The 13,734-nt window shown below is 41.6% G+C and overlaps 1 protein-coding gene across 3 annotated transcripts in view; it reads left to right on the top strand.

Moving 5' to 3' along the window:
* Positions 1-13,734, top strand: part of LOC119976738 — a 489,950-nt gene that overhangs the window by 259,824 nt on the left and 216,392 nt on the right. The window contains exon 1 of one of the 3 annotated variants that reach the window (XM_038817469.1): positions 6,812-6,860. The exons of the other annotated variants lie outside the window; for them this stretch is intronic. Within the exon in view, the coding sequence (XP_038673397.1) occupies positions 6,845-6,860 (16 nt within the window). The 5' untranslated portion in view covers positions 6,812-6,844. Of the gene's footprint in view, positions 1-6,811; positions 6,861-13,734 lie in introns of those variants that run through there. 3 annotated transcript variants of the gene reach the window in all.

The raw sequence follows: 13,734 nt of genomic DNA, 5'->3' as shown, positions 1-13,734 counted from the left end.
GAATAGCGGGAGGGCGTCAAAAAAGTCGGGAAGGCCCTCCCGCTATTCTCCCACCCGTCGTGGGGGGGGGGAGAATTTCGCCCAAAGTAAAAGGGGCAGCCCCTTAAAGGGACACTGCCTTAAACAAAAACAAAACATAAATTAAACTTAAAAATCAAACTAAAATGTGATTAAAAGGGTCAATAAAGCACCCTAGTCCTTGCGGTACCCATCGATGATGCCTGTGGACACCACATGCTCCCTCTCCAGGGACACCCAGCTGTGAATGAAGCCATGGACTAGGGGCAGACAATCTGATCACCCACTGCCTGTAGATGGCAAGTTTGACCAGGAGGGTTGAGACTGAACTAATTTGTTCATCCAGTTACACTAAATCAAACAAACTGAGGGGCAAATGAAATTTTAAATATCAAACCAGAAGGTGATTAAACGGGTTAATAAAACACCCCAGACCCTGTGGTGCCCACCGGCACTGAAGGCCTCGATGATGCCCATGGACACCGCATGCTCCCTTTCCAGGGACACCCGGCTGCGAATGAAACCGGGGAAGTGGGGTGGATAGTCGGGTTGGATAACCTCTCAGTCACCCGTTGCCTAGATCTGTTCAAGGCCCTGGAAAAGGTTCACAAGGCGGTCCTCCTGACCCGCCACTCTCCATACCGGGTGCCCATGAATTAGGAGCTTGGGGCTGACAAGCAAATAAAACACCAACAAAAGATTTATTAAACAACGAAACAGGGAGTGCAGTCTGCGGCAAACCATATAAACATGGTCATGGATTCCACAAAGCCCCGGTTGGGATTGAAATCAGTGGCATTTCTCTTTAGCTTTGCATATTTCATTGGCATTGTTGAGTTGCCAATGAAGGGCAAAATTGCGTTTCAATAAATCTAATGCCTGCTCTGACAGACAACTGATTAGAGTAAAGCCTGCAATGAGCAAAACATTCACACATTGAGAGGGCACCCACATTTTCCCATTTCACAAAGCCTACACACTTATTCCTGAGAGATAAGTTTCCAAAACAAATGCAATTGTTGTAAATAAGACTTAATAAGTCAGCAGATCTGCCTGAGTGGGGAGTTGTACTGACATTCAGTTGCGCTTCCCCAAGTGATGGGGTCTTCATTCCTCATGAGGCAGGGTAGCAAGCCATCCCTGTGTTGTCCACTCTTCCCTTGCAGTTTTGACTCTCATGGGACTCCAGCCAGTTACCTCACAGTTTCCCCCAGTGCTAACCCTCAGTATTCACTCCTGCCACCCCTTTCCAGCTCCCAGTAAGGACAGGCTCTCCCTGAGCAGTGATTTGAGCAGATGCCCAGCAAGGAGGACACAGGAAGCGATGCCTGCATGCCAGCCTCCAGACCCACTTAAAGCAAGGTGCGCAATGAAGTGAATGGAAGGTAAGGCCTGCTAGTGACCCCTCCCCCAATAATGAGTGACTGAACCACCAGTCCCTACCCTGAGTTGAACTTATCTGTGACCCTATGTCCTCTCCGGTGCACCCTGAGCAGTGAACAGCCTGGAGAGTCATGGCTGCCTGAGCGTTCCCCTCTGATATCCTCCTAGTGGAGGTGAAGCCACTAGGTTCACATGTATTTATTTAAAATATTTTTATTCATGGCATAGGTATACACATCAAAATATCAGAAGACCAAACATCCACATGAACAGAAACCACCAGCCCCAACCTTCCCCGATACCAACACCCCACCATAACTCACCTTCCTACTTTTTCCTTTTCCCCCCTTATTCCCCCCCACTCCCCCACTCCCCCGGCCAGCTGACCACTCAATCTACCTTCCAGAAATCAATGAATCATCTCCACCTCTGGGTGAACCCCTCCTCCACCCCTGCACGTCAAGCTTGACCTTCTCCAAATGCAACAATTCTGCCAGGTCACTCACCCATAACCCTGCATTTGTCAGCTTCAAGTCCCACCAACCCAGCAGGATCCGTCTCCGGGCCATTAGGGAGGCAAGAGCCCATACAGAAGTCTTTCTCCCCACCTGGACTCCCAGATCGTCCGACACCTCGAAAATCGGCACCTCCAGCATCTCCGAGAACCCCCGCCAGAACCCCTTCAACCTCGGACATGCCCAGAACATGTGAACGTGATGTGCGGGATCTCCCGCACATCAGCCGGACCTATCCTCCATTCCCACAAAGAGCCGACTCGCCCTTGCAATCGACATGTCCGCCCTATGTACCACCTTAAACTGGATGAGGCTCAACCTCGCACATCACAAGAATGCGTTCACCCCCCCGCAGGGCCTCCTTGAATGTCCCAGCCTAAACCTCCCCACCCAGCTCTTCCTCGCATTTACACTTAATCTCCTCCACACTTCTCCATTAACTCTCTGTAGATATCTGACACTCTCCCCTCCCCAATATCATCCTCCGCCAACAGCTTCAGGTTCACATTTATGTAGGACTGTAGTAATAACGCTAAGTAAATAACGCTGGCACGCTGTTGCACCAGTGCCTGGTGAATATTCCGTAAGTGGTGTTATGGGCCAGGGTTTAGAGAACCCCAAAGTGTATCATGGAGTTCACCTGACCCACAACGTTTAATAGATTGTGTTATGGGGAGCACATGGCCCACTGTACAGATATGGTACAGCAGAAATGGAAAAGTATTTTTTAAAGCAAAACAATGTTTATCCTATGAACTCACGTTAACCTTTTTAAAACATAGTGAACATCTTAGCAACCATCAATTCAAATACAACCCCCAAAGAATACAACACTAAGTAATCCTTAACAACTTCCGAAACAACACCCAGAAGACAAAGGAAACACCTTTTAACAGAAGCACATAAGGTTTACATTCACTACTGAGAACATTTATATTTCTGAATTCACCAAACGTTCAAGAGATAGTCTTTTTATGGTAGAGAGATCAACAGTGCACTTGCTCTGACTGACTTCAGCTCCAACACTGAAAACAAAACTAAAACACACCCTGCAGCAAACAGCCTGAAACTAAAGTAAAAATCTGACAGACAGCCCAGCTCCACCCACTCTCTGACATCACTGTAGTAGTAAACACCCATTTCTTAAAGGTACTCTCACTACAGATATTTATATACACACCCATTTATAAACCCACATTTCTTAACGGTACTCTCACACGACAGGGGTAAAGGTCTGGAGAGAGTGCATGCTAATAACATGCTGATGTATTAAAATCATAGAATTATAGAATTGGCAGTGCAGAAGAAGGACATTTGGCCCATCGAGTTTGCACCAGCCCTTAGAAAGAGCACTCTACCTATGCCCACACCTCCACCCTATCACCGTAACCCCAGCTAACCTTTTTTTCTTTGAACACTACGGAAAACTTAATATGGCCAATTGACCTAACCTGCACATCTTTGGACTGTGGGAGGAAACCGGAGCACCCAAAGGAAACCCACGCAGATACGTGGAGAATGTGCAGACGCCGCACAGGCAGTGACCCAAGCCAGGAATCGAACCTGGGACTGTGGAGCTGTGAAGCAATTGTGCTAACCACTATACTACCATGCTTCCCACGAAATGAAATTCCCAGGCTCGCAGGGCACGATTCACATCACTCCACTGACACGCGGGGGAGGTAACATTCCAAAAGCCAATCACATTTTTCATTTTGCTCCAGACCGCACCAAAATTGTCACGGATGGAGAGAGGGGGCTCAAAATCGCCCAAATGACATCTTAGATTCACCAATCAAATGTAGATTTGTGTATTTTTTACATTCTTCATAGTGGATGAGATTCAATGAACCAGTTGCGCCCAACACGGATCTGGGTGCAATGGGTGAATCACTTGGCGAGGTCCAGAGCTGAATATTCACCCGGTGCCCAGTACTCACTAGCTGCGCCTGGGAGACCTTGTCCACACAAGCGTAGCCCAGGCATAACGGCACCTAGGGGGGGGTCACCCAGGTCATTGGAGACCCCCGGTGGTCGAGGACAGGGCAGTGTGGCACCCTGGTACTTCCTCTGGCATCTGGGTACCTTGTCATTCTGGCAGTACCATCTGTGCATCCTGGCAGTGCCACCCTAAAAAGGACAAAATGGTGCCCGGATCTGCGAGGAACCTTTAGTTGCTGGCAAGCTTCAGCCAAAGTGCCATTGAATAGCTGCAGCTGCCGAGAAACACCCCGCTAAATGCACAGGTCAGTGGACTTTAACTTGAGTCTGCTGAATTAAACCTAGTGTCATTTAAGTTTGAGGTGAAAGGTAAATTGTCTTAAAGCAGTATGCTTTAAATATATCCATGTTATAATGGAACTGTCTTTTTCAATACTTCTTTATTCCAGTTTTAAAAACAAACATTTTTGTCTCGCAAGTTGATAACTTGATTTTTCAGCCAGTATTTCTTCCTTTGTACTTTGGAGAGATGAACAAAATGTCTTTTATTTTTATCTCGGGTACATTGCCTTCATTTCTTTGGTCTGAGCCACTAGTATGCTCACAACCACTTTCAAGTTGGCTCACTTTTGAATTTCTCTCCCTTTTGGGATTTTGCGTTGACTGGAGTCTTGTTTTTGGAAATGTGAATCTTGCTGTTCTTAGTCTTAGATAATTCAATTCAATTGGTCATTATTTATTTTCGATTGTTTTGCAAATATTTCAAGCTTCATTTCGTGTAAAAAGGTGTAAGTGCGGCCATGCGACCAATCGAGCAGAAAATGATGCAAACATACGAGTCTTCGGATAAAATGGTTGGTCAGTTAGCAGAAAGGAGAGAATGATTATTTCTTCTTGTCAGGTAATTTGCGAATGAAAGAAGAAGGGTGGATAAATGTACTTAAATGTAATAACCTAGTTACAAAATAAAATTTGAAGGGAAAAAGAAAGCAAATCTTGTTATTTGATTACATGATACATAGTCATCTCTTAGCTGTTCCAGTAAGTGATAGGAAGTTGGAAAATAAAACATTCATTCTGATACAGAGGAGTGGAAAGGATAGTATTTCCTTCTGAGTATTTTTTAGACTAATATTACATATCAAGCTTGTCAGGGGATATCATACTTTCAATCTGATGCATATAACCACGGTCATGTTGGGCTAAGAAGGACAAGACAGTCTTGCACAAGAATCCCAGATCTGATCAGGGGGCTTGAATTGTACTACAATTCGTAGATGGTTTGAGATTTAAGCATCCTAATTCGACTGTATAATTGATTTGTTCCACTATTCAGCTGTGCTTCTAATTTATCCACATATTTAAATAATAGCTTCCCTAGTTTCTTTGGCCTAATCATTTTATCCTTTTCCTCCCCACAACCACAAGGTTTTTAGTGTTTTATCTCTGTTGTGTAGAATCTTGACAGCTGCCTTGCAGTTGGGTATATGCACCTGTGGTTGCCAAGGTTACCCAGTTTCATCCGCCCACAGATTTCTTTGATTTGCATAATTCTATCATATCAGTTTATTGCATTCCAGAATGAAGTTGATAAATGGCACATTCTAAAACTGATATCTTCTTGGACTTTAGAAGCCAACGTATTGCATTTTTCTTAGATAATGTATTTCAACGATTAGCCAAACTTTACATCAAGTGTGGCAAAGACAGTTAGAAAAGGGGGAAATGTGCACAAACAACTTCTCTTAAATAGTCCAGAAGAATTTGAAATATATTTGAATCGTTTTCCAAGCAGAATGGGTTTGAGACTTGTGTGATGAAGCATTGTGTAAGATCCACTCTAGCAATGAAAACGCACATTGTGCTTTGATTTACTTAGTCACTTTTCATAAATAAATGGACTTCAATATGATACTGACAATGATGCAACCCAAGGTGAATAGTTACAATTCATGGAATTTATTATTTACAACAATGGTCAGATTTACTCACCACTTGGCAACATTGCAATAAAGATGATGAGCAAACTGTTCTGCTTAATACAAAATATTTTAAAACAATCTCAATTTCAACTTGGGTTGGCCTGAGCAACCTACAGTTTTGATGTTGGCCTGCTCATAAATTGAATCCCAGAGCAGCCGAGGGTACCAAGGACGAAGCAATGCCAAGGCCCCCCAACCTATTAACATTCCAGTTAGAACTTGAATTGCACATACGAGTACAAAGTAGTCCAATGTATTTGCAGCTCAGAAATAGGCCATTCAGTCCAACAGACCGATGCTGCTGTTTATGCTCCTCCCAGCCTTATTCATATCACCCTATCTAAAATTTCAGTTTAGTGTGGAACTGCAATGGTTGCCGTCTGTGTTTTATTGTGATTCTCAGATCTATGCAAGAGGACCAACCCCAAAGCAATCAATCAGAAGATAGCTCTGTGACCATTATACGCTCCGATTTAGGAGACATGTGATTTTGCACATCAGTTAGATTTCTGAAAGGGAAAGATGGACGGGATGGACACGTTGCTTTTTTAAAATATAGATTTATGCACAAATACAATCTTCTGCTGGTTGTTTAGATACACATTGCATACAACGAAAAATCAATTTTTTACTGCAGTGCATTGGTGAATTCTGAGCTAATATTCCAAAGTTGTGTGCCCCTGGTCCTGTTCAGCTGCATGATTTTTCATCATTTTGATTTGTCAAATATACTGGTGAAAATTTTAATATTTGCAAGGAAAGTGAAACCAGCTAAGTGAAGAAGATCATAAACCATCTTCCATTCTAATGATAATTATATTAACATTTTATAATAATTCTTAATTCCAGATAACATTCCATTCCAATGAATGTTTGGTGAACATTTTGAAAATAACACAAATAAATATAAAGTCTACATATATATATAATTATATTCTGTGTTATTCAAACTCTCTTCTTTTTGCAGTCAGTTGCAAGGAAAGTAAAAACCTTAGCTGGTATGGCATGTGCTGCATGGAAGGTAAAATCTCTCATAACATGTCTTCAATATGTGCTTTAAATCTATGATTTCAAAAACCACCTCTTATTCCAGCAATGTGATTTTTTTTTCCCATTTCCTATTACAAATATCTTTAACGTCTTTCCGATGGAGATTACCAAATTGTACTGAATTTTGAGTATTTCTGTGTGACAGGCCCACATCCACTGGAAATTAGATTTCTATTTTGAAAAATTAATTTCACATGCGGTAGAGAGAGGAGGCTTTCAACCATCAATTCAAACTAGATTTGCTAACCCAGTGAATCACCCAGTCCAATGCTTTATTGTTTGTGAAGATATCATGGCTTGTTTCTAATTTACCTTGCTTCAATATTGGCTGTTCCTGCCAGGTTATTTTGTAATTTTGATGTTTTGCTCGCATCCAGAGTTATTGGTAACTTTATGACTTTGCATGTGTGCCTGTCAAAAATAAAAATATTCCGGGGATGAAATTAATCTCCAGTTGGGTAGCAAACTGAGCAGTAGAGAATGGGCTGTCCGTTATACAAGGTGACTAATTTCCCTTCTGAGGTCAATGGAAAAGAAAAATGAGAGTATAGCGAATGGTTAAACTGCTAGTGTCTGTTTTGTACCTCTGCACATTGGACTGCCTCTATTCTCGATTACAGAATTTGGTGGTAAACGGCACAATATAAGACCTAAATAACAATAGCTAATTGCAAAACAACAACAAATTAAACAATACAATTTTTCATTAACAAATTAAACAAGTTTCCTCCGGGTGCTCCGGTTTCCTCCCACAGTCCAAAGATGTGCAGGTTAGGTGGATTGGCCATGCTAAATTGCCCGTAGTGCCCTAATAAAAAGTAAGGTTAAGGGGGGGTTGTTGGGTTACGGGTATAGGGTTGATACGTGGGTTTGAGTAGGGTGATCATGGCTCGGCACAGCATTGAGGGCCGAAGGGCCTGTTCTGTGCTGTACTGTTCTATGTTCTATGTTCTAAGTATGATTCTATTTTTGCTCTTTTGTAATTATAACCTCATCATAAATATTGTTTCAAGTATTTGTCAAAAAGATTGTTTGCGATCGTAGGCCGTTTTAGGTTTCATGGCAGCGTTCAAAATTAATTCATCCCATAACAAAAGCAAAATACTGCAGATGCCTCCAATGTGAACTAAGTCCAGGAAATGCAGGAAACACTCAGCAGGTCAGGCAGCATCTGTGGAGAGAGAAATAGAGCTTTGATCAGGCATCGGCGTCCGTTGCTGGACAATTAGGGAAGAGCTTTACACTGCAGTCCTGACTCTGTATTTATATTTGTGTTGACTGCTGTAAGGTGTGTATCATAGAATCATAGAATCGCTACAGTGCAGAGGGGGCCATTTGGCCCACTGACTCTGCACCAACCCTATGAAAGAGCATTCGATTTAGGCCCATAGCCCCACCCTCACCCCGTAACCCAGTATCCCCACCTAATATTTTGGACACGAAGGGGGAATTTGGCATGGCCAATCCACCTAACCTGCTCATCTTTGGACCGTGGGAAGAAATCGGAGCACCCGGAGGAAACCCACGCAGGCACGGGGAGAACGTACAAACTCCAAACATACAGTGACCCGAGGCTGGAATACAACCCAAGTCCCTGGCACTGTGAGGCAGCAGTGCTAATCATTGTGCCACCATGCCATGCCTTACCTTTGGAGATAATTAGGGGGAAGCTCTTCCCGCTGTCTGAGCAGTAAGAAGTGCAAGAGGATGAAGCGGAGGAGGAAGAGCTATTGCAACAATAGAAGAACAGAAGCAACTAAAACCACCACTGTTTGGCGTGATACATGTAGGAATTTCAGATATATTGTATTATAGGTATTTGTTACAGTAAGGGTTAAAAGCCTGAGTTAGAGTGCGCTTAACTGCTGCAATCATGTTTTAAAAGAATATTGGTTTTGAAAGTTTGGGAGCCAGGCATGCAATGAAACCATGGTAAAACACTTGGGCTAATGGAATTTTGTTTTGATTAAGAGAATTCCTTGTGGAATTAGATTTCAGCTTGATAAGATTATGTTGTTGCTGGGTGGAGCTAAGGTATCAGGCATAGAAAAAGCAGCTCAGTGCTATGAAGCTATGACTACACGTCAGGCAGTTTGCTCTCTGCAGTTGAGTTAAAAGAGATTCACAGTCTTTAAAGCAGTGCAGACTTGTCCGAGAACAAGGAGGAGCTGAAAAAAGCTGAGAAACAGCTTCTGAAGACACAAAGCCAGAGTGTCTTTATGGGTCTGACAACAGTCAGATTCTGTCTTCAAAGCGCATCCCTGTAAAACAAATGTTCCGTTGGTCGTTACAGTGGATAGAGAGCTGAGATGGTTGTTTTCTTGTTGTTTAAGTGGGAATAAAGATAGCAATTAAGGGTATTGTAGTCACTATATTGAGCAGTATTGTTTAAGGTGTAATTGTAAGTTATTTTCCAGTGTGATGTTAAAGATTTTAATACTGTGTTAGTAATAAAGTTTGTTTTAATAAAACATATCCCTATTTCTTTGTGCAATCACTCCTGGACTGAGAATTCCTTTCCTCACAGTATTACAAAATTAAAATAAAATATTGGGGTTTCTGACCTGTATCCTAGCCACTGTTGGGTCTGGTCTTGGATTGTAATAGCAGAACTCTTAGAGGGCAATTCACCCAAGAGTACCACAGGATAGAAGTTCAGGAGTGGTTTAAAAATTGGTTGAGTCAAAGGAGGCAAAATCAAGCTGGATTTTTTTATGGTGAAATAAGTGATTGATGGTGCATTGCATTGGAATATAGTGTGACATATTTAAAACTTTGTGAGTGGCTGGTTAAACAGCGATGGCAGTTTCTAATTGTGTATATTCATATGCTCCTATGGAGGTGTCGGCATGCTTAGACAAGTATTAACTAACTAATTATGGATTTCTTTATCTATTCTTTGGTAGTTGTTGACAAATGTTAGTTTACTGTACGGTTTTTGAGTCATGCATGGTTTTAAGAGGAATTTAGTTCCAAAGTTCAGCATGATCTGGAATGTTTGTCCAAAGGATAAAAATAATCTAGCAGAAACAGTTCTTGAAGTAAAAATCATTCTATAATTCCAAGTCCTTATTCAAAGCCTGATACATTTCCATTGGCAAAGAAAGGAAACCTACCCTTGTATTTAGCAAATTGTATAGCATTTATAATTAGCAAAATTTAAACATTGGTTTTATATTCGCCTTTTAATATTTGTGTTTAATTTCTAAATATGACCGATGAGATCAAATCTTTCAGTTGCTGCTGAGACGCCACTTTTGTTGCTTGCAATGAATTTCTTGTGTCTGTGTTGATCATTATGATTAGATTCAGAGCATTATTAATAATGGTGATAGGATTTATGCGGCTAGTAGTTTATAAAACTGTAAACTATTTAGGTTATACTGTGATTAAACTTATTCACAAATCACTTGATTATGTTTTACCAATTGCTTTATCTATGAGAAGTACTGAGTTTGGAAAATACTTGTAATAAAAATGGAGTCATGATTTTTCTCTGAATTAAAAGTGTATTATCACTATATTTACATTTCTTTGAATGTGGCAGGTTGTTAATTTGAGGTCCTCCAAAGGCCCTGGTAACTGAGCAGCATTTGTGCATTTTACTCATAAAGGAAGGCTCTTTTCTTTTTCTTGAAAAAGAACAAGTTATATAAAGATAAAATAAAGTATAAATATCAACCAGTGAGAGACAAGGGAAGATATATTAAATGCATGACAGCAATTTTTTTCTAAAGATCTTACCTTCCTAGTATCTAACACTAAAACCAAAACTCCGTTGGTTGAAGGATACATGTTGCAATAAAAAATAGATCAGTATCTATGAAGCCCTTAAGGGAAAACACTGGCAGAACCTTTAAAATGGTATTATACCTTATTCAGTTCTGTTCTTTTGACAGTGATCTGAGGTCAGGCCACTGTTGATATCTTTGAGCTGTTCAAGTAAGTTAGGCATCCATTGTTGTAAAAATACAGAAAACTTTAACAGTTATTTTGAATGCAGGCTGCATACTTAATAGATACTATGCAGAAGAGACTATGTAGCAAGGCCATTACTATTGTATAACTTAAAGCAGTTTGATCTAATGTTGTCATAGTGAAGTTCTGAGAATGTCTTGAACAAAAAGCACTGAATCTAATAAAAACTGCATAAAGAGATGTGCTGTCCCAGTTGTTTATATACTATTGTATGTTTTTGGAAGTCTGAATAAAAGCAAGCAAGACAGAAAGAAAATGAGTAAAAAGATATCTCTTTCAAATATATTTTGAGACTTCAGTTTGCAGTTGAAGAAACATAGTGACTGACGTAACTTGACTGTTTTGACTCTTCTAAAAAAATCATTGCTTTATTCAAGCATAATTGAAGCAGGACGTGACATAAATATTTTTTAAATTTATAACAAATTATCTGAAATATAATTAGTTATACATGTGGGGAAAAATCTGATGTCTGATATTAGCTTTCAAGTCACTGAATAACACAATCATGTTTTAAAGACAATTTGAATCCATTCAACTTTTGTTAGTTTCATCCTTCAACTTGTAACACCCTAAACCCCCTCAATTTTACCACCTGCTTTAAAACTGCATTGATTTATTTATTTCTTAGTAATAAACATGCACTTCTGTCTTTCTTGGGAGATTTCATGCTTCTTTTCTTACCATAATTTCCCAATTTAAAAAAAATTACATTGCAACTATACGTTCAGGTGTCAGTCATGCAGAAGTCATTTCTATTTTCTTGAGATCTGGAGGCCCTGTACTTTGATATAATATACTGCTTATTTCAGTAGCACACTCGATCAACTCCACAAACATTGTATCCCCACACATATTTCTGTTCAATTTTATAATTGAATTCGGTGAAAACATTTCATTCAGTGAGTGATTACATTTTGTGCTAAATTAGATTGTGTTTGTTATTATTAATGCCTGCAATAAGAAAAGAGTCGGGTGTTGTTGGTAATAATTAATGAGCTAGTTTTGGTGCATTAGAACCACCATGTTGTTAATCTTTAAACCTGAGGAGCTTTTGGCATAGTTTTCTTTCATATGCTAACTTGTTTATTGTAATGGAGAAAAATATGATGCTGAATTGATTGGATGTTATCAATTAACATTTTGAGCAAAGGTTGACATTACTGGAGCAAAGGTAGATATTACAATTTTTATAGCCCAATAGTATTGTTCGGCTGAACACAGCTGTCAAATACCATTTAGTATGCATGTATTGCATTGAAAATATACTGGACATGCACTTCCAGTATTACTAGGATAGAAGAGTTCTGTAACTCTTTAAAATAATACATGTACTGGGTATAGGTGTTGCTTACATTGTGATTCCCAAGGGAAGCACAGCATCTGAACAAAGAGAAAATAATTCTCAAGTGGAGATTTTTTAAAAGGCGTTTAAATGACTAGGCATTCTTCACTTTAGGTACCTGGGGTGCAGGTTGCCCGGGGGTGGGGGTGTGGGGGGGGAGGGGGGTGGGCGTGGGGGGCTCCGCAGGCTCAACATTTCTAGACTGCTGGGGAGAGTGAGAGCTGATATGGTAAGATGGGATGGTCTCCCTCTGTCACTGGTGGGTCTGGTACAGGCGGTTAAAATGAACGTGTTGCCGCAATTCCTGTTTATATTTCAATGCCTGCCGATTTTCCTGACAAAGTCATTTTTCAGAGAGATTGAAGGAAGGATTACCTCGTTCAAATGGGGAGGGAAGGTGGCCAGAGTTAGAAAGGTGCTGCTACAGAGGGTAAGGCAGGCAGGGGGTTTGGGTCTCCCGAACCTGATGTATTACTACTGGGCGGCGAATGTGGAGAAGGTGCGGAGCTGAGTCAGAGGGGTTGATTCCAGTGGGTCAGAATGGAAGAGAGTTTGTGCAGGGGGTCGGGATTGAAAGCACTAGCAACAGCATTGCTCCTGATAGCCCCGGGGAAATACTCAGGGAGTCCGGTAATAATAGCTTCATTGAGAATTTGGAGGCAGTTTTGCCAATACTTCGGGTTGGGGGCAGAATCAAGGGAAATGCCGATTTGGGGAAACCGCAGATTTGAGCCAGGGAGGTGGGATGGAAATTTTCGGAAATGGGAGGAGAAGGGGATTTAAAAAAAAAAAACAATTTTAATGAAGTATTTTTGGCATATAAAACAGCAACATTATACCGTAGTGTACAAAAAGCGAATAAGACATAATGCAAGCATCAGCTCCCCTCTCGCAAGAACCTGCCTAAGCAACCCCCTACTCTGCGCCACCCTAACCACCCCCCCCCCTCCCCACCCCCCGCCCCGCTGACGATTAATTCTCCGCAAAGAAGTAAATGAATGGCTGCCACCTCCGGGCGAAGCCTGACAGCGATCCTCTCAAGGCGAACTTGACTTTCTCCAGGCTAAGAAAGCTCGCCATGTCCAATAGCCATGCTAACAGTATTCATCGCCTGGCTACCAGAGAAGCAAAGGCCAGAATGTTGGCCTCTCTCTCTTTCTGGATTCCTGAAACCCCAAAGATTGTCACCTCAGGGCTCATTACCACCCCAATTTTCAATACCCGGGACATGACATCTGCGAATCCCTGCCAAAACCCCCTGAGTTTAGGGCACGACCAGAACATGTGTACATGGTTAGCCGGCCCTCCGGTGCATCAAGCACACTTGCCCTCCAGCCCGAAGAATCTGCTTATCCGGACCCCCGTCATGTGGGCCCGGTGCACGACCTTAAACTGGATCAGGCTGAGCCTGGCGCATGTTGCGGTCGTATTTACTCTGCTCAGGGCTTCTGCCCAAATACAGTCCTTCAGCTCCCCCCCTGAGCTCCTCCTCCCACTTAAGCTTCAGGTCCTCGGTCTGCGT

The sequence above is a fragment of the Scyliorhinus canicula genome, chromosome 13 (assembly GCF_902713615.1).
Source record: "Scyliorhinus canicula chromosome 13, sScyCan1.1, whole genome shotgun sequence".
Classification (NCBI taxonomy): domain Eukaryota; kingdom Metazoa; phylum Chordata; class Chondrichthyes; order Carcharhiniformes; family Scyliorhinidae; genus Scyliorhinus; species Scyliorhinus canicula.
The sequence above is the reverse complement of the archived record's forward strand: the minus strand, read 5'-3'. Positions and strand labels throughout refer to the sequence as shown.